A 26379-nucleotide genomic window follows, 5' to 3' on the forward strand; every position below is an offset into this window, starting at 1 on the left:
TAAGTGGGAGCGAGAACATTTTATTAACCACTTGCAGAAATTGTATGGATCCATTTGTTCCCTTTACCTGAAAGAGAAGTTGGAGATGAAAGTGCCTTAGAAGAAGACTACAAACTCCTTTGGTTGGGCTAATATGGCCAGTCCAATGTCTACAGTAGAACCACAGGAAAGACAAGAATTGCCACTGCAGGAAACAGTCATTTAGTTATTTACAACCTCTTAGTAGTAGTGTTCACCTTCACTCCTGCCTTGTGTGCTTCAAATCCTATACAGAAAAGGCCTTTTCTCCTGTAATGATAGATTTTTGTCCTCCATCTTGGATTTAGACTTCATTTAAAAACACCCACACCCCTCTTATCCCTCCAGAATCCTTCCATTGGGTGGTAGAAGTGGGGGAGTGGCCTGGAAAGGTGGGAGAATGTCATTAGGCCAGTGAGATAGAGGGAAATGAGGGGCAGGAGGGAGAATGGAGTTTCAGCCAAGGGTATCATGTCTCTGGAAGCTGGCTGATGTCAGTCAAGTTGGTGTCGTTGAGGATGGCTCGGATACGGTCTAAAGAGTCAGCCTGTCTGATCTGCTCCAACTGGACCTGAGGGGGAAGAGTGAATTATTTATATTGAATTTACTAGATCTAGAAATACACATACAGCCATGTAGATGACGCACATCAGAGATACAGTAAAATAAGTCACTATCAAATAGTGTAATGAGCACTGATGAGGTGCTGTATATGGTTGAAAATAAAAGGAGAGCCGCACACTCTAGGAGCTCAGATGCAAAAAATGTAATATCCAACGTTTCGACAACCAAGGTGTCTTCATGGTTGCCATGGTAAGAGCTGTACTATAAGAGTTGGAGTAATGTTGCCATAGTAACACCACTATCATGCGGACCCACCTATCAAGTGTAAGGTCAGACTATAGAAATAGAATGAATTCACTCTATTTCTATGGGTCAGACAAGGTACAGATCCATTTGTCAAAGAGAAAGGTATGGCTAAGATCTACATCACAAATGTTGATTGAATACTATTATGCATTTTACAAGCAAGTAAGTGTTCCTCCAATTTTAGGGGAAGGCATGCATTGCCTACCAATAGACAAAGCGGCACGGTCGTACATAACCTAGGACACATATTTTGGAGGTGCATTTTCTGCCCTATTGACCGGAATATATCTATGAATGTTAAACACCACCAACTGAAGAGTAACCACCGTTTGTGATCTCAGAGAGCCTAGTGGCCATGGTAACCCAGCAGCAGTACTGTCCATACCTGGAGTGTCTGGGAGAGCTTGACAAAGTCCCTCTGCACCTGCTCACTAACATCCAGCTCCGTCTGCAACCGTAGGGCTTTGTCCTTCTCATCCAACGCCTGAGCCTCCAGGGCCGTCTGTCACCACACACACATACACAGCACACTGAGTATCACTACCACTCGATGCTGAGACTCATCACAGATAGTTGAGAAAGGAACAGCAGCAGTGGCCAGTTGTAACATACAGGCCAGTGGAGTCTGCTGTGGGGAGGATGACTCATAATTGCTGGAACAGAGCCAATGGAATGGCATCAAACACACGGAAACGTGTTTGTGTATTTGACACCATTCCACCTATTCCGCGCCAGCTATTACCTCCCCAATTAAAATGCCACCAACCTCCTGTGATACAGGCTGTCTGGTATGTCTGAGCAGTGAATGACCTCTGACCTTGGTTGTGGTGAGCTCTCTGAGCTGCTCCTCCAGACTGCTCTTCAGACCTTGGACACTCGCTAATGTCTTCCTCTTTTCTGCCAGGCTGCTCTCCAGCTGGGAAATGAGCACATCACAGTTATTATCAACTACTGGCACAAACAGTCTACTACCAAACTCAAAGTCATGATTTCACAGTCTGGGGAGGCTGTTTGATGTTGTTGGGACGATGTGTTGATAATGAAGGGGGCTGTGCCTTACTGGTAGGTTCTCCTCTGTGTCTTTCTCACTCAAACACCCACACACGGAGTGTCACCTCCTTCCATTACAACTGTTTGATTTTCAAATCCAAACGAGAGGTCTTAATCCCCCATGGGGGGAAAAAAACGATCAATGTGTTAGCTCTTGATAAGAGCGGAATATGGAATTATAACAGCTTCCTGTCCAGACCAGTGGGACACAGCTCCTCTCGCTGTTTCACGTGATCTGTGCGTCAGCTAGGCTAGACAGACTACGATGCAGAGCAAAACAATTAGGTTAAGCCAATGGTCTCCAACCCTGGTTCTGGTAGAGAGTTCGGTGCACAGGCCTTTGTTCCAGCTCAGTACTCAAACACCCAATTCAAGTAATCAACTAAACATCAAGACCTTGGTTAATTCAGGTGTGTACGTGCGAGGCTTGAGCAAAAGCCTGCACCCCCTGTAGCTCTCCGGAACAATGGTTGGTGAAAACTGATAACCTCATTAATTTACAACGGCTTTCACATAACACATTGGTGATGGTAAATAAATCATTCACACCTACATTTGTACATATTGTTCCATACATTTCAAACAGCAACTACTAATCTAACAAGCCAGTGGTTTAGGCCTTAGCTGGGATTACATTATTGAAGGTAGCCACTCAAGACAATCTGACTTCACATTCAGAGGCGTGACTCATGCAGTCCCCCTACAGTTCATGTACCTGTTCTTTCTCGGCTTTCACTCGCTGCAGCTCAGTTTTCAGACTGGATAATGACGCTGGGGAAAAGAAAAAACAGATACATAAAGTATCATTATGATGGTAATCAGAACATCAACCCCAGACATGCGTTCTAGAATTCTAATGCAGGTCTTGGAAAATTAGTTGTCAATTCATGAATAATGCATCAGCGCTGTGTGGCTAGTCTTAAAAACTTCTTGCGACTACAGGGGGTGCTGTTCCGAATTAGCATTTTGTCGTCTCCAAATTAAACTGCCTAGTACTCAATTCTTGCTCGTACAATATGCATATTATTAATTCTATTGGATAGAAAACACTTTCTAGTTTCATACAAAGTTGGAATGATGTCTGTGGGTGACCCAGAACTCTTTCTACAGCGAAATCCATGACAGACAGTGAAAGGTCTGAGAGCGAAGCTCTGGTTTCAGATCAGTTTTTAAGGTCTCTGTCTATCCTATGGAATGACACGAACTGCACCCGCCTTCCCCTGGATGTCAGTAACCAATGAGAAGTGGAATGGGCCTTCTCCGTAGCTCTCAGAGGTTATAAAAGACCAAGGAGTGAGAGTAGCCCCCCTTTCGACGCTCGCCCTTACGCAGGAAGGGACCTCCGGATGCCATTTTCACAGGCTCGGTTATCAACTTGAAATGTATCCGTCTGTAATTTAATTCGATATAGGACTTAGAAACATCATAAGGTAGTTAATTTAAACCGTTTTATAGCAATTTATATCCGTTTAGTGCGATTTTGATGCATTTCTATGTGAAGCACCGGGCACATTTCGGGGTCCCGGTCGAACGTTAGCGGGCATTTAGACGGACAAAGGACATCTTTCGACCAAAAGAAGATTAAACCCAAGAAAGAATACATTGCCCAAGAATCTGATGGAAGAACAGCTCAAAGTAAGCAATATTTAATATGATAAATCGTTGTTCTGTCGAAATATTTTAAACGCATATTTCGCCATTTTGTTTGGTATAGCTTCACTTGGCGAACCCTGTATTGAAAAGTAAGGATAATTTTAAAAATGTAAGTCAGCGGTTGCATTAAGAACTAATTTGTCTTTCGATTCCTGTCAACTCTGTATTTTTTAGTCAAGTATATGATTAGCTTTGGATTAAACTAGATCACTCTGAAAGCTGACGTCCCTCATTTTGATGCTTGAGTTGTGACTATTTCCATTGTATAACCACGGTTTTGTATGGCTAAATATGCACCTTTTCGAACAAACTGTATATGTATGTTGTAAAATGATGTTACAGGAGTGTCATCGGAAGAATTCTGAGAAGGTTAGTGAAAAAATTCATATATTTTGGCGATGATAACGTTATAGCTCCCTTTGCCTTGAATTCATGCTCTACTAACGTTTGTACATGTGGTATGCTAACTTATCGATTTATTGTGTTTTCGCTGAAAAACGCTTAGAAAATCTGAAATATGGTCTGAAATCACAAGAACTGTGTCTTTCCATTGCTATGCTTTGTCTATTTTTATGAAATGTTTTATGATGAGTAAATTGGTCATACACGTTGCTCTATCTAGTAATTCTAGTCGATTTGTGATGGTCGGTGCAATTGTAAACTGTGATTTCTACCTGAAATATGCACTTTTTTCTAACAACACCTATCCTATACCATAAATATGTTATCAGACTGTCATCTGATGAGTTCTTTTCTTGGTTTGTTGCTATCAATATCTTAGTTTAGCCGAATTGGTGATAGCTAGTGGTGGAGAGAGAAAATGGTGGACAAAGAAAGATGGTGTATTTTGCTAACGTGGTTAGCTAATAGATTTACATATTGTGTCTTCCCTGTAAAACATTTTAAAAAACAGAAATGATGGGTTTATTCACAAGATCTGTATCTTTCATCTGGTGTCTTGGACTTGTGATTTAATGATATTTAGATGCTACTATTTACTTGTGAAGCTATGCTAGCGATGCTAATCAGTGTGGGGGGGGTGGGGGGTGATCCCGGATACGGGGTTGATACTCGTGAAAGGTTAAAGGGAGCGAATCTCCTCTGCCAAGGAGAGTGGTGTGTGTAGTGTGTGTGTTACTAAGCATGCAAACAAAATACTCCATGCTATTAGACTGACACACAGAGCAATCAAGTGTTCATAACTTGGGCCAGAATTCAACAACTTTTCCGCACTTTAAGCAGTGTGTTTGATTAACATTTCTGAAGACAAAATAAACAAAAAAGAAAGCTATGATGTTATGCCATATTAATGGTATTACATGGTTAGTCATAACCATGCTAACTTAGAAGATTGAAGTGAATGGCTATGACTGGACTATGCTAGCATTTAACAGGTGCTATGTCATGTCCATAATCCTCTCATTCCCATACCAATCTGGCATGCCACATTTTCAAAAACATTACTGCAGTGAGTGAGTTTCAGTGTCATACAGTCATTAATCCAACATGTACAGCATTAACACACAAACAGCCTAAAGAAGGTTCGTCAGACAGTGTGTTTCGTACCTTCCAAGATGTCTGAACAACAGTCACCAACCGAGAAAAAAGGAAAGGAGAAAAATGTTTGAGTACAAAGGAGAGGGGGGAAAAATCTTCAGAGAACGAGGCTTTGATGAAATTCAAAGGAAAAGACAGGCAATTTCATGGTGTAGAAGCCGAGTTCAGTTGCGCTGATGGGTTCAGAATGTGACCGTGAATCTGAACACTTGCTCAGCACATGTTTAATCCCTTAACTCTACTGTAATTTGTAGCGCTGAAACTACTGTAAGCCATACAAGTTTGAGCTGACGTCTAAGCATCATATTTAGCATATCTGGCTCTTATTAAATGCAACTCAAGATTCTTTATTGCTCATATTCACTCTGCACCAGCAGTTCCTCAACAGGTGTCCAGATAGCTCAACTCAGAGCCATAGATAAACATCTACAGATGAAATGTAAACTTTCGGTAAATCTGGCACATTAATCAATAGATATCTTGATTAATGAGCATGAGGATTATAGCACAACAAAGTGACAGTGTCTCACACAGTGGGTGAGAGACACTGTAGCTTGTAGGGCTCTCCAGGTCTCGTACCCACTGTGAAATTTAGTGGAGGATTGGTGATGATCTGGGGGTGCTGGAATCAGGCAGATTTGTCTTTGTGAAGGACGCATGAATCAAGCCACGTACAAGGTTGTCCTGAAAGAAAACCTGCTTCCTTCTGCTCTGACAATGTTCCCCAACTCTGAGGATTGGTTTTTCCAGCAGGACAATGCTCCATGCCACACAGCCAGGTCAATCAAGGTGTGGATGGAGGACCACCAGATCAAGTCCCTGTCATGGCCAGCCCAATCTCCAGACCTGAACCCCATTGAAAACCTCTGGAATGTGATCAAGAGGACGATGGCTGGTCACGAGCCATCAAACAAAGCCGAGCTGCATGATTTTTTGTGCCAGGGGTGGCATAAAGTCATCCAACATCAATGTGAAAGACGTGGAGATCGTGCCAAGACGCATGAAAACTGTGATTGGAATAACCCAGATTTTTGCCAAATATTGATTTCTGAACTACAGGTTAAAACATTAGTATTGTTGTTTAAAAATGAATATGAACTTTATTTTCTTTGCATTATTCAAGGTCTGACAACACTGCATCTTCGTTATTTTGACCAGTTGTCATTTTCTGCAAATAAATGCTCTAAATGACAATATTTTTATTTTGAATTTGGGAGAAATGTTGTCAGTAGTTTATAGAATAAAACTATAATTTAAAATTTTCCCCAAACACATACCTACAAATAGTAAAACCAGAAAAACATAATTTTGCAGTGGTCTCTTAATCTTTCCCAGAGCTGTATGTCAAATACACATCTATGGTTCTCATCTATCCTTATGTGTCAAGCCTAAGGAATGGGAAGGTGAGCCTCACCTATCTCCTCCTTGCAGCCATCTATCTCCAGCTGTAGTGTGTCCTCCAGGTTCTCTTTGAGGCACTGCTCTGCCTGGAGCTGCTCCTTCAGGAACAGGATCTCCGCCTTCAGCTTCTCTTCCAGGTGGTCTGCAGCCGTGCGCACCACAACTATGTCCTCCCGCAACTGCAGCACCAGGGCTTGTAGTTCCTAGAGGGGAGCAGAAATAGTTGCACGTACCAATTTAAGTGAGTCACAATGGGTATATGAATGGTGAAAGAAGTACCTGATGGACATGTAAATAGCTCGATGGTGTGAACCAGACGGCCGTCTGCTTCTGGGGACCATGCACGTGGAGATGTGTATGGTGACTTACTCATACATTTCAGACCCAGTTGTTCCATCCCTTTCATACTGTTACTATCAGTTCTTCCAAGATTTTTGTTTTCTTCATTTACTCCAATGTATTCCTATTTCAATCCCTCATTTAAAAATTGTTTTAAAAATTGAATACTGAGATATGAGTTTATATGGAAGGAAAAGACGCCAATAACCATTATGGTGGTTACGAGAGTTTAGATAGTGCATTTTCATCAAGTTTTGGATTCACTCTAAAGACTTGTTCATGTTAAAGCAGTCAACAAGTACACTATAGAATCTTTAACACCCTGAAGGGCCCTAGTATGTTCTCCCTGCCAGTTCATTAACCAGTCAGTGAAATAGTACCTGGTCAGTCAAGGTGATGGTTTCAGTTCTGAACGACAGATTCTGTGCAGGTCTGCTAACATTACGCTAACATTACTAGATCTTTACAATTCCAGGTGTTCTGTTTTTTACAACATTAACATGACATAACACTATCATTTGTGCAGAATCTATGTATTTGGAACAAAGTCTTAGAACATGACTTGACTAAATCTAGGAATAAAATACATATCACCTTATCCCCCTTGCATTTAAATGTGGAATATGACTGATGTTTTCATCTTTGTCAATGCCATGTAAGCACGGGGGAAAAAATGAAGAGCCTGGATGGTCCTTGCAATGAACTCTTGTTTATTATTCAGATGTCAAGAGACATTCTTCTGTAAATCTATGAATTGGTGTGAAAAAAAGAAGGGGGCTCTCCTTTAGACTATTGAGATGCGCCTGAGAGCAATTCTCAAAATGGTGGCTGTGAATGATTGTCTCGTACTTGCACCATGGTGGGTAGTTTGAAGTCCTCCTGCTGCTGGAGAGATAAGTGGAGTCTGTGTTTGCCTGTTAGGCTGTCGTTGTCCCTCTGCAGTCTGCTCAGTTCCTCCGCAACCTGCTCCCTGGACTGCATCAGCACAGCCTGATTATGGCAAAAACAGCACTCCGTCAAATCATGTGGCACCATCCTGTTTCCTCCTGGTGATTCAATGTACTGTAAAATGGAACTGCCGGACACAGACTGAAGGACACAGAGACTACAAGTGTGATTAGAGGTCAAGCGTCTACTATCAGGCAGAACATTCCATAACATTTCCACTAGCTCTCTCTTCAGCAAGATAAACATCCTTCTTAATTACAGCAAGAAGCTGGTTGAATCACTAAATCAAAAAAGGCACACGCAGCGATGGAATGTTCAAATGCTTTTGCTGCTAACTTTATTTACACAGGCCTTCTGGCACAGACGGACACTATTGAGACACCGGAGGCCCAAACAGAGGCTGTATTGAGAGGCTGTAGCAGAGAAGTGCTGCTCACCATCTGTTCCTGTGTGTTCCGCTTGGCCTGACTGAAGGCCTCTTGTAGTGTTTTAAGCAGTGACTCGGACTCCTGGACTCTCTGCATGAGAGCAGCGACCTGGGACAAAGCAAGAAATACACATACTCCAGAGGATAACTGAACATACAATCTACAGAAAAAGAATGACGTATCCTGATTTATCCACATTCCAACCGTAAGCATTGTACAGTCGTTGCCAAAAGTTTTGAGAATGACACAAATATTAATTTTCAAAGTCTGCTGCCTCAGTTTGTATGATGGCAATTTGCATATACTCCAGAATGTTATGAAGAGTGATCAGATGAATTGCAATTAATTGCAAAGTCCCTCTGCCATGCAAATGAACTGAATCCCCCCAAAAAACATTTCCACTGCATTTCAGCCCTGCCACAAAAGGACCAGCTGACATCATGTCAGTGATTCTCTCGTTAACACAGGTGTGAGTGTTGACGAGGACAAGGCGGGAGATCACTCTGTCATGCTGATTGAGTTCAAATAACAGACTGGAAGCTTCAAAAGGAGGGTGGTGCTTGGAATCATTGTTCTTCCTCTGTCAAACATGGTTACCTGCAAGGAAACATGTGCCGTCATCATTGCTTTGCACAAAAAGGGCTTCACAGGCAAGGATATTGCTGCCAGTAAGACTGCACCTAAATCAACCATTTATCGGATCATTAAGAACTTCAAGGAGAGCGGTTTAATTGTTGTGAAGGCTTCAGGGCGCCCAAGAAAGTCCAGCAAGCGCCAGGACCGTCTCCTAAAGTTGATTCAGCTGCGGGATCGGGGCACCACCAGTACAGAGCTTGCTCAGGAATGGCAGCAGGCAGGTGTGAGTGCATCTGCACGCACAGTGAAGCGAAGACTTTTGGAGGATGGCCTGGTGTCAAGAAGGGCAGCAAAGAAGCCACTTCTCTCCAGTAAAAACATCAGGGACAGACTGATATTCTGCAAAAGGTACAGGGGTAAAGTCATTTTCTCTGATGAATCCCCTTTCTGATTGTTTGGGGCATCCGGAAAAAAGCTTGTCCGGAGAAGACAAGGTGAGCGCTACCATCAGTCCTGTGTCATGCCAACAGTAAAGCATCCTGAGACCATTCATGTGTAGGGTTGCTTCTCAGCCAAGGGAGTGGGCTCACTCACAATTTTGCCTAAGAACACAGCCATGAATAAAGAATGGTACCAACACATCCTCCGAGAGCAACTTCTCCCAACCATCCAGGAACAGTTTTGTGACAATCAATGCCTTTTCCAGCATGATGGAGCACCTTGTCATAAGGCAAAAGTGATAACTAAGTGGCTCGGGGAACAAAACATCGATATTTTGGGTCCATGGCCAGGAAACTCCCCAGACCTTAATCCCATTGAGAACTTGAGGTCAATCCTCAAGAGGCGGGTGGACAAACAAAAACCCACAAATTCTGACAAACTCCAAGCATTGATTATGCAAGAAAGGGCTGCCATCAGTCAGGATGTGACCCAGAAGTTAATTGACAGCATGCCAGGGCGGATTGCAGAGGTCTTGAAAAAGAAGGGTCAACACTGGAAATATTGACTCTTTGCATCAACTTCATGTAATTGTCAATAAAAGCCTTTGACACTTATGAAATGCTTGTAATTATACTTCAGTATTCCATAGTAACATCTGACAAAAATATCTAAAGACACTGAAGCAGCAAACTTTGTGGAAATTAATATTTGTGTCATTCTCAAAACTTTTGGCCACGACTGTACATTCTTTGAAGATTAAAAATAACTCCTCAAACAACAAAAGAGCTAAGCATAAAGATTACCTGACGCTTTACTATCCTTGACACTTTTTGGACTCTGAAGTGTGTTAATGTGTGTAAGGAGGACAGACCTTTGCAGTGGTTTCCTTGTTGCCCTGTTTCACAGAGTCCTCCAACTCCTGTTTTTCACTCATGGTTCTCTCCAGCTGGTCGTTGGCCTGCCGCAGCATCACCTGGAGCTTCTTTACCTGAGAGACCAGATACAGAGACAAATGAATGAGAAAGATTGGCACCAGCTAACTTGCACTTTTTCTTTCCCCCCATTAATTTAGGATTCTTGTGGTCAGATTTCTAATGCATGTAGCTTAGTGGGAGCCACACATATGACATGGAATACAGAAAGACTAAATATCACTAAAGATGACTTTGATCTTGGGAGGAACTTTCCCTTTAAGTATCCTTGACATAGGTGTATACATCACAGAAATTTAAACTGTAATAGAGTGTCACAGGGAATGAGAGACAGGGCGTTACCTGATCGCGTGTCTCTGCCTCCTGGCCCTGGATGACCTGCAGCTGTTTTTCGTAGTTAGAGCACATGTCACACCGCCGTCCCAACTTCCTTCCTGCGTTCTTCACCTAGTGACAGACAGACAAGAATGAAGTTAGGAGGAATACCACATGGTAAATACAAAATATTTATATAGAAACCCCAGGCTGTCTATGTGTGCAGACTAAACTAAACTCTAAATTAGCAGTGTAAAGAATGTTTACTTTATTCTACTGTACCATTTCAACACCTAGGCTACATTGTATTTTCCTAATAGTAACAAATACAGTACTTGGTACTAAATTATACTTATTGGTCCTTTTGAACCAAAGTAGTTAAGGGATTACAAGCCAACAACGGTTACCATGTAAACAACGTATAGCGGACAATATTGTACTGAAAAACAAAGCCCAACAAAAACATCAAACAATTTAAATGAACCAAAACACTGTATGAAACTGTCTGACCTCTTGCTGCAGCAGGTTCCACTCCTGGTCACTGACCAGGCGGTAGCCTGACGGGGTCAGGAAGGTGGTGTCGTGGGCGTGGGAGATGCTGGACATCAGCGAGGCCGTCTCCTCCTGCTCCGGCGTCATGGCCTTTATAGCCTTCTCCTGGTCCTGGATCATAACAAATCATTATTTAAAACTGCATTTAAAAAGATTGATCGTTTTACAGACACAATACATGAAAGTCTAATAAAAGGTTGATTTAAGACCTTGGTGAGCAGGAAGTGGCCGGCCGTCAGCTGGATGGAGCTGACCGATAGCGTGTCCCCAAAGCCCGCCAGGCCCTCGGGGGCCCCGCAGTCCGCCCCCACCAGGGGTCCGAAGTCGGACTCGTCTAGGTGGCTGGCCGACTTGGCCTTATGGTTGTAGCCCCCCAGGCCCTGGAGACTAGGAGAGGAACCCAGGCTGTCTGTGGACTGGACCCTCCGAAGGCCGTCTTTGTAGAGGTCCATAGGGCCCCCTGCCACCAGGTCAGAGTCTAAGGAGTGCATGGAGCCGTGGGCACTCTGGGGCTGGAGTAGAGAAGAGGGAGGGAGGGAATGGTTGTAATGATCACAAGTAGATGAGTAGCACTTCAGGCTGCGTTCAGTCAGCCCATTCAGATCTTTTGCCAATTATTTACATATCCGATCTTTTCCCTAATGTGTAAAGAGCAAAAAAAACACATGGAATTTAATCTTTTGACTTCCCATTTATACCACCTCCACATGTGGATCTGAATCCTGATACAAACCCAATCCTCCATATGCGACCTGTCTGATATATTTTTTTCCACACGTTACCATGACAACCAGTGACAGGAAATAAGCATTGCATCTGTGTGAATGTGCAAATCTAATATGGGTCACATGTAAAACAGTGCGAGTCAGAAAATAAAAATTGATATAGAAAGAAAATCAGATTTGGGTTCTTTGGGTGGCTGTATAAACACAGCCTCAGACACTCAGAATGACAGAGAACGAAAGAAAGAAAATGGGTGGGGATGTGCTTTGGTTGTGAGTGCGATGTCAAAACTGGAAATGAGAGGTACATTTTCAGAGAATAGTGCTTTGAACAAAATCACATGCTTTAGACCAATTTCTGGAATACTTATGTTAGTGTCATTAAAGAAATTCTCCAAGACATTTAAGGAGATGGCATTTCAGACCACAATTGACCATGCTTGTCACAGCGGATTAGGTAGAGAGGTTACCTTATACATTCAACGAGACCCAAAGTCATTGTAAAGATGTGGAGTTACAATGTCCAGATTTTATGGCTATTTCATATTCAATATGAACTGAAGAGATGTTTTAAAGAGAGAAGATCGCGTGTGTCTGAGGCATGTGCTCTCTGTAAGGTGTTGGTGACATCATATCCATACCTCTTCAATACTGAGCCCAAGGAATGAGTCTTCTAAAGGTTCGGTTTCTGTCCTGTCTTCCTCGTTCTGCTCCTTGGCCTGGCTGATCCTTTCCTTCTCATCCTCCTCCTTGGGGAAACAAACACAATGTCAATAAATGGACTACACTTTGACAGGGTATTCTAGCCTTTTTAACTGACTGGCATTCCCATAAGAGCACATGCACACACAATATCACGTCAAATTGTCTGTCATTACACTGTCAGTATTTACTCCATTCCTCATATATTGTCTGATTCAATCTTGCACGGCAAGACACACACCAGGCCACTAACCCCCCCACACCCCTTCTGACTCCAGGTGTGCGTACCTGGTCCCTCTTCTTGATCTCCTCCACCTGCCGGAGCTGCTCAGAAGAGAGCACGTTCTCAATCCTCTGCATGTCCCTCATCAGCAGCCTCTGGGACTCCAGGAACTGGTCGTTGGCCCGCTGCCAAGTGTGCTTCAGCTGGTTGTGCTGCTGCCGCTCCAGCTCCAAGAGGTGACACACTGACCATGGAAGAAGAAACATGACAGATATATATATAGAGAGAGAGATAGAAAAAAAAGGGACAATACTGTGCTGTACTTCTGTATTGAAATGTCTTACATCTCTTATCCTTATGTTTGACAGTATAAGGATATTTGAAAGATAAATACACAACGCAGAGACAGAGGACAAGAGGTCAATAGAGTACGAGAGACAGAAGACTAAAAGTCAATAGAGTACTAACGATTAATGGAAATAGTGTTTTTTCTGTAATAGGGGATTAATGGGAGGAATTTGTCTATACAGTGAGCCTGAAATAGGATACTTGTTATTTGGCCATTGGCCCAGTTTTATTGCAAGGAATTCTAATTGGTCAACCACAGGCTAGGGCTGGGTTATAAAACTACATGCTGTCCCTTTGTTCTGTGGGGAGAATCACTGGAGAGCATCACTGAGGACAGGGGAGAATGACCATCTACTTCCAAACATGATTCGTCCTATTTGAATAAACCTATTTTCCTCCCCCTGATTTGCTTTGGGGTCTGTGTTATTAAAGAATAGCATCAACTGCTAACAGCTTGCTTAAAAAGAAAGCTTTACGAGTGTGTCACCTTCGTGGAGCTCTTTTCGTAGTTTCTCTGCGTCCTCCTGAAGGACTGACTTCTGAGTGTTGAGCACCGCCACGTACATCTCCAGGTCTGTGCGGCAGGATTTCTCTGCTTCCAGGACATGATTGAGCTCCTTTACCTTCAGAATGAAAACAAGTAATTTATCAGTAACTCAAATGACATACACTGCTCAAAAAAATTAAGGGAACACTAAAATAACACATCCTAGATCTGAATGAATGAAATATTCTTATTAAATACTTTTTTCTTTACATAGTTGAATGTGCTGACAACAAAATCACACAAAAACGATCAATGTAAATCAAATGTATCAACCCATGGAGGTCTGGATTTGGAGTCACACTCAAAATTAAAGTGGAAAACCACACTACAGGCTGATCCAACTTTGATGTAATGTCCTTAAAACAAGTCAAAATGAGGCTCAGTAGTGTGTGTGGCCTCCACGTGCCTGTATGACCTCCCTACAACGCCTGGGCATGCTCCTGATGAGGTGGCGGATGGTCTCCTGAGGGATCTCCTCCCAGACCTGGACTAAAGCATCCGCCAACTCCTGGACAGTCTGTGGTGCAACGTGGCGTTGGTGGATGGAGCGAGACATGATGTCCCAGATGTGCTCAATTGGATTCAGGTCTGGGGAACGGGCGGGCCAGTCCATAGCATCAATGCCTTCCTCTTGCAGGAACTGCTGACACACTCCAGCCACATGAGGTCTAGCATTGTCTTGCATTAGGAGGAACCCAGGGCCAACCGCACCAGCATATGGTCTCACAAGGGGTCTGAGGATCTCATCTCGGTACCTAATGGCAGTCAGGTTACCTCTGGCGAGCACATGGAGGGCTGTGCGGCCCCCCAAAGAAATGCCACCCCACACCATGACTGACCCACCGCCAAACCGGTCATGCTGGAGGATGTTGCAGGCAGCAGAACGTTCTCCACGGCGTCTCCAGACTGTCACGTCTGTCATGTGCTCATGTGCTCAGTGTGAACCTGCTTTCATCTGTGAAGAGCACAGGGCGCCAGTGGCGAATTTGCCAATCTTGGTGTTCTCTGGCAAATGCCAAACGTCCTGCACGGTGTTGGGCTGTAAGCACAACCCCCACCTGTGGACGTCGGGCCCTCATACCACCCTCATGGAGTCTGTTTATGACCATTTGAGCAGACACATGCACATTTGTGGCCTGCTGGAGGTCATTTTGCAGGGCTCTGGCAGTGCTCCTCCTGCTCAAAGGCGGAGGTAGCGGTCCTGCTGCTGGGTTGTTGCCCTCCTACGGCCTCCTCCACGTCTCCTGATGTACTGGCCTGTCTCCTGGTAGCGCCTCCATGCTCTGGACACTACGCTGACAGACACAGCAAACCTTCTTGCCACAGCTCGCATTGATGTGCCATCCTGGATGAGCTGCACTACCTGAGCCACTTGTGTGGGTTGTAGACTCCGTCTCATGCTACCACTAGAGTGAAAGCACCGCCAGCATTCAAAAGTGACCAAAACATCAGCCAGGAAGCATAGGAACTGAGAAGTGGTCTGTGGTCACCACCTGCAGAACCACTCCTTTATTGGGGGTGTCTTGCTAATTGCCTATAATTTCCACCTGTTGTCTATTCCATTTGCACAACAGCATGTGAAATTTATTGTCAATCAGTGTTGCTTCCTAAGTGGACAGTTTGATTTCACAGAAGTGTGATTGACTTGGAGTTACATTGTGTTGTTTAAGTGTTCCCTTTATTTTTCTGAGCAGCGTAGTTAAACTGAAAGACATTTTTAGGAAGTATTTCTTCCACTGTATCACTTCAGACAGTTTTGCCTAGATTATTTGTCTGTAAATGTCATAAATAATGATCCTAAATTCATGTTCCTCTGCAAATGGTCTAGATTAGGGGTCAGCAAAAGGCGGCCTGCGTGCCAAAACCGGCCCGCAAGGGATATATTTTTTTTTATCGTTTTGGGCAAATTTTTTAAATAATAAATCACCAGGAATTCAGCAAAAAATGTGTTTAATTTAGGAAATCTGTTCCCAAGAGACGCATGTGATCGTGTCTCATTGTAATTCAAAGTATGAAATTGTCATTTTCAAATACAAATCTCTTTTTAGGCTTAGTTGTGGTCGATTTGCAGTGTACAAATTATAATTAGGTTCCGGCCCCCTGACCATCCACTCCGTCAAATCGACCCGCGGCTGAATCTAGCCTACCCCAGTCTAGATATAACCCATACTGCAATTGACATCTTGGATGGATAAGATTGTTTTGTTAATAAAATAAGCATGGAGATCTTGTCTGTGTTGTAAAAGTCTTTGTTTTCCTTTCCAGACTCTTGACTAACCTTCGAGGCCTCCAGCTCCTTCACCCTGTCCTCTGCCACAGTCAGTTTGACTTTCAGAGCTGCTATCTCCTGCTCCATAGGCATTACCACTGACCGTAGCTTCTCTGCATCTTCCTGGGCCTGGGGGAAAACACATTCAAATCGAGTCACATTCCAATTCTCTTCAAGGCTTCTCTATGGAGATGTTTTGTTTTTATTAAATTGATTGAATTGCAGTGGAATTGACCCCAACACTGATGAAAGGATTAATGTACTTTGATGATCTCCCTCCCCCCGTGTGAAACCAGCCAACCTTCTTCATGTCGTTCTCCAGGTTCTCTTCCTCCTGGCCGCCCTCAGAGAGGCGGTGTCTCAGCTCGCCCATCTCCCTCTCCACCACCTCCCTGTACTGGTTCCATTGGGCACGCTCCTGCTCAAGGCGCTGGTGGAACTGCACCTCATACTCACGCACTGTGTCTGAGGGGGGAGGGGAGATAACACAACACAGTACCAGTCAATGTGCTCATAACTGATCCTCAGTGTAAAGAGTAGCAGTAGATTTTCAAATCAGTCTCATTACTGTATACCTACTCAACTCAATTTAACAAATTGATCCCCAGGGATCAAATAAACTGCTGACATAATTTTTTATTCTATGTTCATTTCTGCGTGTCAAGCTAAGATGCTACATCATCCAGGCTGTAACAGAAGCATGGCAATGACATGGGATCAAAATGACTGCCATTCATGCAGGCCTAGTCTAGAGGAAATGTTACATGGGTTATTTACAGCTACTGGAATCCTTCCAACAGAGTCACCAACTAGATACTGAATGGCAAAATTAGGGCCAGGAGGCGGCAATATATAGAGTTAGCCTAGCTACAGTACCTTTCATGATGGCCTGTAGGGAGGCCACCTCCTCCTGCCACTGTCCCTTGACCTGGTCAATGGCCTCCTGCTTGGTGCTCTCTGACACAGTGGCCACCGCCTTGATGTTCTCCATGTCAGCTTGGGCCTGTTCCAGCTGGGCCTGTACACGGCTCAGCTCCGACTGGGCCTCCTCCAGAGACGCTGCCTGGCACTTCAGTTCCTCTGGGAGGAAAGAGAGGAACGGTGAGGAAAATATAGGAGGTAACCCATGATAAGGTTGGATATGTTCCAGGAGACCAGGGTCCATATTCATGAAGCTAACTACACAAGTTTACCATTAGCAACATGGCATAATGCAGACAGCAGATTGAACAGTCACCTTCTTTGGACAGGTAGAGCTCTTTGAACTTGGCCCGTTTCTGGTTGAACTCAGACTCCAGTTGCTGTTTGCGCTTGACAAACTCAGCTCTCTCCTGCTCCAGGGCTGCCACTCGCTGCTGGAGCACCGCTAAGGGAAAGGACAAAACAAGAACACTAAAGAAACTTCCAGAAAAAAAGTATAATAGGTATTTGTCTACACACTGCAATACAACCAGCCTGAAAGCAGTGATTTAATTTATTTAAAGGGAACATTTAAAAGGCACTCGCACATCTGAGCTATCTTTGTTGCAGGTGCATGGTAACAGTTGAATAAGATGAGAAAAAAAAGAAGAAACCTGCACTGTTATTGATAGTATCACTGCTCTTTAACCTGTTGAGGACAGAGGGCGCTGTTTTCACTTTGGGGGAAAATCGTGCCCAATTTAAACGGCCTCGTACTCAATTCTTGCTCGTACAATATGCATATTATTATTACTATTGGATAGAAAACACTCTAGTTTCTAAAACCGTTTGAATTATATCTGTGAGTAAAACAGAACTCCTTTTGCAGCAAACTTCCTGACAGGAAGTGGAAAATCTGAAATCGATGCACTGTTCTAGGGCCTGCCTATTAATGTCCTTGATATTTATTAGAATACATGCACTGCATACGTCTTCCACTAGATGTCGACAGGCAGTGAGAGAAGAAATGGAGTGTGTAACTTGATCTGGGGTCGAATAATAGCTCTCGGCATGACGTGTCACCAGTTTCCTGTTTTCTGGAGAGCGCGTGAAGGGACCTGGATTTGCCTTCTGATAAGCTGTCGTTATGGACGACTAATATCTCCGGCTTTGATTTTATTTGATACATGTGACAATATCATCGTAAAGTATGTTTTTTCAATATAGTTTTATTAGATTATTGAAATTTATTCGGGACGTTAGGCGTGTTGCGTTGTGTGCCTTTGTTCAGGAAGGAGAGCTTAGCGCCACTTTGCTAGCTTTCCGTGCTAATTGACTGGAGAAGAGGACATTCTAAATCCAAACAACGATTGTTCCCGACAAAGGACCCCTTGTACAACATTCTGATGAAAGATCATCAAAAGTAGGACCCATTTTATGATGCTATTTCATATATCTGTCGAACATGTGAAATAGTCGTTTGCGCCCAGAGTTTGGGCACTCTCTCGCTATACCTAAGCTGGATGTCGTAATGAAGTTATTTTTAGAATTCTAACACGGCGATTGCATTAAGAACTAGTGTATCTATCATTTCCTATACAACATGTATTTTCTAGTAACGTTTATGAATAGTTATTTGGTCAGAATAGTTGAGTGTCATAAAAATATCCGCACATTCTGGGAAAAAGATGCTACGTTAGCACAATGTATAACCACTGATTTCAGCTCTAAATATGCACATTTTCGAACAAAACATAAGTGTATGTATAACCTGATGTTATAGGACTGTCATCTGATGAAGGTTTATGAAGGTTAGTGAAAATTAATATCTTTTGCTGGTTTATTCCCTATCGCTAACGTGCCTATTGCTATCGCTAACGTGCCTTGATGAATGAATGTGGTAGTGTGGTAGGCTATTGTAGTAAGCTAATATAATGCTATATTGTGTTTTCGCTGTAAAACACTTTTAAAAAAATCGGAAATATTGGCTGGATTCACAAGATGTTTGTCTTTCATTTGCTGTACGCCATCAATTTTTCAGAAATGTTTTATGAAGAGTATTTAGGTATTTGACGTTGGTGTCTGTAATTACTCTGGCTGCTTCGGTTCTATTTCTGACGGTAGCTGTGATGGTAGCTGCAATGTAAAACTGATTTATACCTCAAATATGCACATTTTTCGAACAAAACATAGATTTATTGTATAACATGTTATAAGACTGTCATCTGATGAAGTTGTTTCTTGGTTAGTTTGGTTGGTTCTTGGTTAGTTATGTTGGCTTTGTGCATGCTACCTGTGCTGTGAAAAATGTCTGTCCTTTTTTGTATTTGGTGGTGAGCTAACATAAATATATGTGGTGTTTTCGCTGTAAAACATTTTTAAAATCGGACATGTTGCCTGGATTCACAAGATGTGTATCTTTCATTTGCTGTATTGGACTTGTTAATGTGTGAAAGTTAAATATTTCAAAAAAATATCTTTTGAATTTCGCGCTCTGCCTTTTCAGTGCAATGTGGGAGGAGTTCCGCTAGCGGAACGCCGGAGCCAGACAGGTTAATAAGCTTTACGTATCGGCCTCAAGGCCTTCGTAAGAGCTTTTGCGAGGGGCAATCCATAACTACATTTTTGGTATTGCCAAGGCAGGACTGAGTGGGAGGGTCACTTGGTCTTCACTTCAACAATCCCTGTTGGTGTTGTTTATAATACAATAAATGGAGGTCTAACTGGTGGACAGATTTTTATTTAACCAGGTAGGCCAGTTGAGAACAAGTTCTCATTTACAACTGCGACCTGGCCAAGATAAAGCAAAGCAGTGTGACAAACAGAGTTACACATGGAATAAACAAACGTACAGTCAATAACACAATAGAAAAGTCTATATACAGTGTGTGCAAATGAAGTAAGAGTATAAATAGGCCGTAGTGGCGAAATATTTACAATTTCGCAAATAAACACTGGAGTGATAGATGTGCAGAAGATGATTGCACAAGTAGAGATACTGGGGTGCAAAGGAGCAAAAATATATATATAAATAAAATAAATGAGGTAGTTGGATGGGCTATTTACAGATGGGCTATGTACAGGTTCAATGATCTGTAAGTTGCTCTGATAGCTGATGCTTAAAGTTAGTGAGGGAGATATGAGTCTCTAGCTTCAGTTATTTTTGCAATTCGTTCCAGTCATTTGTAGCAGAGAACTGGAAGGAAAGGCAGCCAAAGGAGGAATTATCTTTAGGGGTGACCAGTGAAATGTACAGTTGAAGTCGGAAGTTTACATACACCTTAGCCAAATACATTTAAACTCAATTTCACAATTCCTGACATTTAATCCTAGTAAAAATTCCCTGTCTTAGGTCAGTTAGGATCACCACTTTATTTTAAGAATGTGAAATGTCAGAATAATAGTAGAGCTGAAATAAATCACTCTTATGTTTTTCATCACATTCCGAGTGGGTCAGAAGTTTACATACACTTAATTAGTATTTGGTAGCACTGCCTTTAAATTGTTTAACTTGGGTTAAACATATTTTGGTAGCCTTCCACAATAAGTTGGGTGAATTTTGGCCCATTCCTCCTGACAGAGCTGGTGTAACCGAGTCAGGTTTGTAGGCCTCCTTGCTCGCACACGCTTTTTCAGTTCTGCCCACAAATTTTCTATAGGATTGAGGTCAGGGCTTTGTGCTGGCCACTCCAATACCTTGACTTTGTTGTCCCTAAGCCATTTTGCCACAACTTTGGAAGTATGCTTGGGGTCATTGTCCATTTGGATGACCCATTTGCGACCAAGCTTTAACTTCCTGACTGATGTCTTGAGATGTTGCTTCAATATATCCACATACTTTTCCTGCCTCATGATGCCATCTATTTTGTGAAGTGCACCAGTCCATCCTGCAGCAAAGCACACCCCACAACATGATGCTTCCACCCCCGTGCTTCACGGTTGGGATGGTGTTCTTTGGCTTGCAACATCCCTTTTTCCTCCAAACATAACAGTGGTCATTATGGCCAAACAGTTCTATTTTTGTTTCATCAGACAAGAGGACATTTCTCCAAAAAGTACAATCTTTGTCCCCATGTGCAGTTGAAAACCGTAGTCTGGCTTTTTTATGGCGGTTTTGGAGCAGTGGCTTCTTCCTTGCTGAGCGGCCTTTCAGGTTGTGTCGATATATGACTCGTTTCACTGTGGATATATATACTTTTGTACCTGTTTCCTCCAGCATCTTCACAATGTCCTTGGCTGTTGTTCTGGGATTGATTTGCACTTTTCACACCAAAGTACATTCATCTCTAGGAGACAGAACGCGTCTCCTTCCTGAGCGGTATGACGGCTGTGTGGTCCCATGGTGTATATACTTGCGTACAATTGTTTGTACATATGAACATGGTACCTTCAGGTGTTTGGAAATTGCTCCAAAGGATTTACACCTCCAATTGACTCAAATGATGTCAATTAGCTTAACAGAAGCTTCTAAAGCCATAAAATAATTTTCTGGAATTTTTCAAGCGGTTTAAAAAGGCACAGTCAACTTACTGTATATAAACTTCTGACCCACTAGAACTGTGATACAGTGAATTATAAGTGAAATAATCTGTCTGTAAACAATTGTAGGAAACATTACTTGTGTCATGAACACAGTAGGTGTCCTAACAGACTTGCCAAAACTATAGTTTGTTAACAATATATTTGTGGAGTGGTTTAAAAATGAGTTTTAATGACTCCAACATAAGTGTATGTAAACTTCCGACTTCAACTGTACCTGCTGGAGCGTGTGCTACGGGTGGGTGCTGCTATGCTGACCAGTGAGCTGACGTAAGGCGGGGCTTTACCTAGCAAAGACTTATAGATGACCTGGAGCCAGTGGGTTTGGTGACAAATATGAAGCGAGGGCCAGCCAACGAGAGCATACAGGTCGCAGTGGTGGGTAGTATATGGGGCTTTGGTGACAAAACGGATGGCACTGTGATAGCAAATTGGATGCAGTCTGAGTAGAGTGTTGAAGGTTATTTTGTAAATGACATCGCCGAAGTCAAGGATCAGTAGGATAGTCAGAAGGGCCAGAAGTATACAGAATGGTGTCGTCTGCTTAAAGGTGGATCAGAGAATCACCAGCCGCAAGAGCGGCATCATTGATGTACACAGAGAAAAGAGTCGGCCCGAGAATTGAACCCTGTGGCACCCCCATAGAGACTGCCAGAGGTCCGGACAACAGGCCCTCCGATTTGACACACTGAACTAGTAGTTGGTGAACCAGGTGAGGCAGTCATTTGAGAAACCAAGGCTTTTGAGTCTGCCGATAAGAATGCTGTGATTGACAGAGCTGAAAGCCTTGGCCAGGTCGATGAATACGGCTGCACAGTATAGTCTTTTGTTGATGGCAATTATGATATTGTTTAGGACCTTGAGCATGGCTGAGGTGCACCCATGACCAGCTCGGAAACAAATCAATCTCGCTAATTGTAGCCAATCCAAGAGGACAATACCTATGCCGTTCAAAATACCAAGCAGCATTCTAGGGCTAGAATCAAATTAGTATTTAATGACTGTATTAGCATAGTGACTGTGTAAGCAAGAGGTTTGACCAGAAAGACATGCCCAAATGAACTAAACAAAGACTTTGACATAGGCCTGATCATCAACAAACTCCAGGGGGTTTCCAAGTTGGTAAAATATTCAACTTCATTACATATAAAACAGCATAAGTTGCCTGATATCCCTTGTGTCCAACATAATGGTTATATAAATAACACAGTAATATAATTTACTTTTTAAGAGTCAATCTCCAGCTCAAAAAGTACACTAGTTGCCAGTTCCAGTCTTTGATTTGGGGTTTTTGGCCTACTCTGGGATACTCTCTCCACTAGCTTTAGGCTACATACTGTACAGCTTTTCCCATTCAAATAAAAATGTATTTATCACATGCGCCGAATACAATGGGTGTAGACTTTACATTGAAATGCTTGTTATGAGGCCTTCCCAATGGTGCAGAGTTAAAAGACAAATAGAAACACAAGAGATAGACAAGAATTAAGCTATATGCAGGGAGTACCAGTACCATAACACTGTGCTGGGGTATTTGAGGTAGCTATGTACATAATGTCAGGGTCAAGTGACTAGGCATCAGGATAGATAATAGTAAGAGTAAAATAAAGAATAGAGTGGCAGCATAGGATGAGTGTGAATGTGTCTGCATGTGTGTGTGTGTCTGTACAGTAGTGTATGTAAATGTGTATAAACAGAATATAGTCTTGTGAGTGTGCATAGAATCAGTACAAGATAAGGTCAATGCAGATTGTCCAGGTAACCATTTAATTAACTATTTAGTAGTCTTATGGCTTGGGGTAGAAGCCGTCTCGGAGCCTGTTGGTTCGAAAGCCGATGCTCCAGTACCGTTTGCCGGACAGTAGCAGAGAGAACAGTCTATGGCATGGGTGGCTGAAGTCTTTGGCAATTTTTCAGGCCTTCCTGACACCGCCTGATATAGAGGTCCTGGATGGCAGGGAGCGCCGCCCCAGTGATGTACTGGGCCGTCCGCACAACCCTCTGTAGCGCTTTGCGGTCGAGGGAGGTGCATTTGCCATACTAAGCGGTAAAATCGTCAGATCAGTGTTGCCTTTTGCAAAGCCTGTCTTTAGTCTAGAGGTCGACCGATTATGATTTTTCAACGCCGATACCGATTATTGGAGGACCAAAAAAAGCCGATATCGATTAATCGGCCGATTTTTTTATTTTATTTGTAATGATGACAATTACAACAATACTGAATGAACACTTATTTTAACTTAATATAATAAATCAATAAAATCAATTTAGCCTCAAATAAATAATGAAACATGTTCAATTTGGTTTAAATAATGCAAAAACAAAGTGTTGGAGAAGAAAGTAAAAGTGCAATATGTGCCATGTAAGAAAGCTAATGTTTAAGTTCCTTGCTCAGAACATGAGAACATATCAAAGCTGGTGGTTCCTTTTAACACGAGTCTTCAATATTCCCAGTGAAGAAGTTTTAGGTTGTAGTTATTATAGGAATTATAGGACTATTTCTCTCTATACGATTTGTATTTCATATACCTTTGTCTATTGGATGTTCTTATAGGCACCTTAGTATTGCCAGTGTAACAGTATAGCTTCCATCCCTCTCCTCTCCGCTACCTGGGCTCGAACCAGGAACACATCGACAACAGCCACCCTCGAAGCAACGTTACCCATGCAGAGCAAGGGGAATAACTACTCCAAGTCTCAGAGCGAGTGACGTTTGAAACGCTATTAGCGCGCACCCCGCTAACTAGCTAGCCATTTCACATCGGTTACACCAGCCTAATCTCGGGAGTTGATAGGCTTGAAGTCATAAACAGCGCAATGCTTGAAGCATTGCGAAGAGCTGCTGGCAAAACGCACTAAAGTGCTGTTTGAATGAATGCTTACGAGCCTGCTGCTGCCTACCATCGCTCAGTCAGACTGCTCTATCAAATCATAGACTTAATTATAACATAATAACACACAGAAATACGAGCATTAGGTCATTAATATGGTCGAATCCGGAAACTCGAAAACAAAACGTTTATTCTTTCAGTGAAATACGGAACCGTTCCATATTTTATCTAACGGGTGGCATCCATAAGTCTAAATATTCCTGTTACATTGCACAACCTTCAATGTTATGTCATAATTACGTAAAATTCTGGCAAATTAGTTCGCAATGAGCCAGGCGGCCCAAACTGTTGAATATACCCTGACTCTGCGTGCAATGAACGCTAGAGAAGTGACACACCTGGTAATATTGCCCGCTAACCTGGATTTCTTTTAGCTAAATATGCAGGTTTAAAAATATATACTTCTGTGTATTGATTTTAAGAAAGGCATTGATGTTTATGGTTAGGTACACGTTGGAGCAACGAGTCCTTTTTCGCGAGTGCGCATTGCGCGAGTGCGCTAGATAAACTAGTAATATCATCAACCATGTGTAGTTATAACTAGTGATTATGATTGATAATTTTTTTTATAAGATAAGTTTTATGCTAGCTAGCAACTTACGTTGGCTTCCTACGGCATTCGCGTAAAAGGCGGGCTCCTCATGAGGCAGGTGGTTAGAGCGTTGGACTAGTTAACCATAAGGTTGCAAGATTGAATCCCTGAGCTGACAATGTAAGAATCTGTCGTTCTGCCCCTGAACAAGGCAGTTAACCCACCGTTCCTAGGCCGTCATTGAAAATAAGAATGTGTTCTTAACTGACTTGCCTAGTTAAATAAAGGTGTAAAAAAATATATAATAATAATAAAAATCTGCAAAATTGGCGTCCAAAATGACCGATTGTTATGAAAACTTGAAATCGGCCCTAATTAATCGGTCATTCCGATTAATCGTTCGACCTCTACTTTAGTCAATTAAGTTTGTTATTGCACTCATTTAGCACCTGGTGAATGTAGCCTCATTAATAATAATAATAGTATTTTATATAGCACTTTTCATTAGAAGTAGAATCTCAAAGTCGCTATAAAAACACACTGAACCAAAAACATTGTGCTAAACTGAGGACAGATATGGAGCACCTCTACTTTGGACAACTCCTAGAAATGGCATACAAGTCAGAGGCCATTAAAATGAACAGAGGTGTGAAAATGTCAGCTTGTGCATATTGCAGAGCATGACATATTTCAGAGTGGGATGACATCAGTAACAGAACAACCATTGACACAACTCATTATCTCCATTGAAAGATCTGGTGTAGATAGTTTGACAAAATCGGCAAGAATCCTGTAAATTGAATTCAGTCATAGGCTGAATTTATCAAGACATTTTGGCCAACAATGTATCTGTGTGGCTACTACTAGCAAACTAGCTAGAGTCTGAAACTCAAAATTGGTCCATGTCCCCTGCTAGCTCTCGAAAACCCTTCTCCGTGTACATTGGCCCGCATTTGGCTCCATGTTAACTACAAATTCAGACAAGGTCTTTTAACATGTAGAAAAGTCAATCCTCAAACTGTTTTTTAAACATATGCCCCTTATCTTTCATATCAGCGAGAAATATTTAAAACTAAAAAAATTAAAAACACTTACTGTAGCCGTTTTGCACAGATCAACAAGTTGTGTGTGTGCACACTTCCTCCCCAGTTTCTTCCATAATCAAACGTTGTTAAAGAAAAATTCCACCCGAAAACGATATTTTGCTATTTGTTTCGTTAGTCCATTGTTGACATAGGAACACTAACAAAAAGGTGTGTAGTAATTTAACATTTTGTTTTTTGAAAATTATTTCTCACTGCGTTTCCAAAAACTTACCGCAAGCGATGTGCGTTAATAACGTTTAGAGCAAGCGTCGGGCTCTAATGAAAACTCCCCCGGGCAATAGGAGCTAAAGCAGTTAGCATCTATGAATGGGATAGTCCCCTGTTAGTTAGAGTAGACAAAAGCTATGCAGCTAACTACATTTAGCAAACATGGGGATGGAAAACTAACGTTCGCTAAATGTTAGAATATTAATGTTTCAATAAACACTGTTTTCGAAAACGTTTGATACTTGTACAAATGTGACTGCCAGCATTATCCCTTTCCAGTTTCCACTGCGTCGATGGTCTCGCCTACTGTCAA

At 42.4% G+C, this 26379-nt stretch overlaps 2 protein-coding genes across 3 annotated transcripts in view; one reads left to right on the top strand and one right to left on the bottom strand.

The window, feature by feature from the left end:
- Positions 1–26379, bottom strand: part of LOC120057006 (rab GTPase-binding effector protein 1-like) — a 26849-nt gene continuing 470 nt past the window's right edge. The window contains exons 1-19 of one of the 2 annotated variants that reach the window (XM_039005349.1): positions 25849–26047; positions 17129–17257; positions 16768–16971; positions 16193–16356; positions 15901–16020; positions 13563–13698; positions 12793–12971; positions 12444–12551; positions 11290–11592; positions 11039–11191; positions 10556–10660; positions 10153–10269; positions 8274–8372; positions 7738–7878; positions 6563–6752; positions 2654–2709; positions 1706–1804; positions 1274–1390; positions 1–589 (exon numbers count right to left, since the gene is read on the bottom strand). In XM_039005349.1, coding sequence (XP_038861277.1) covers positions 488–589; positions 1274–1390; positions 1706–1804; positions 2654–2709; positions 6563–6752; positions 7738–7878; positions 8274–8372; positions 10153–10269; positions 10556–10660; positions 11039–11191; positions 11290–11592; positions 12444–12551; positions 12793–12971; positions 13563–13698; positions 15901–16020; positions 16193–16356; positions 16768–16882 — 2304 coding nt within the window. In that variant the 5' untranslated portion in view covers positions 16883–16971; positions 17129–17257; positions 25849–26047 and the 3' untranslated portion in view covers positions 1–487. Of the gene's footprint in view, positions 590–1273; positions 1391–1705; positions 1805–2653; positions 2710–6562; positions 6753–7737; positions 7879–8273; positions 8373–10152; positions 10270–10555; positions 10661–11038; positions 11192–11289; positions 11593–12443; positions 12552–12792; positions 12972–13562; positions 13699–15900; positions 16021–16192; positions 16357–16767; positions 16972–17128; positions 17258–25848; positions 26048–26379 lie in introns of those variants that run through there. The other variant, XM_039005348.1, reaches the window with a different exon arrangement.
- The window catches only part of LOC120057007, a 16162-nt gene continuing 6890 nt past the window's right edge, over positions 17108–26379 (top strand). The window contains exon 1 of the mRNA XM_039005351.1: positions 17108–17315. The gene's annotated coding sequence lies outside the window, so the exon portion shown is untranslated. The remainder of the gene's footprint in view (positions 17316–26379) is intronic.

Source organism: Salvelinus namaycush, chromosome 12 (genome assembly GCF_016432855.1).
Source record: "Salvelinus namaycush isolate Seneca chromosome 12, SaNama_1.0, whole genome shotgun sequence".
NCBI lineage: Eukaryota > Metazoa > Chordata > Actinopteri > Salmoniformes > Salmonidae > Salvelinus > Salvelinus namaycush.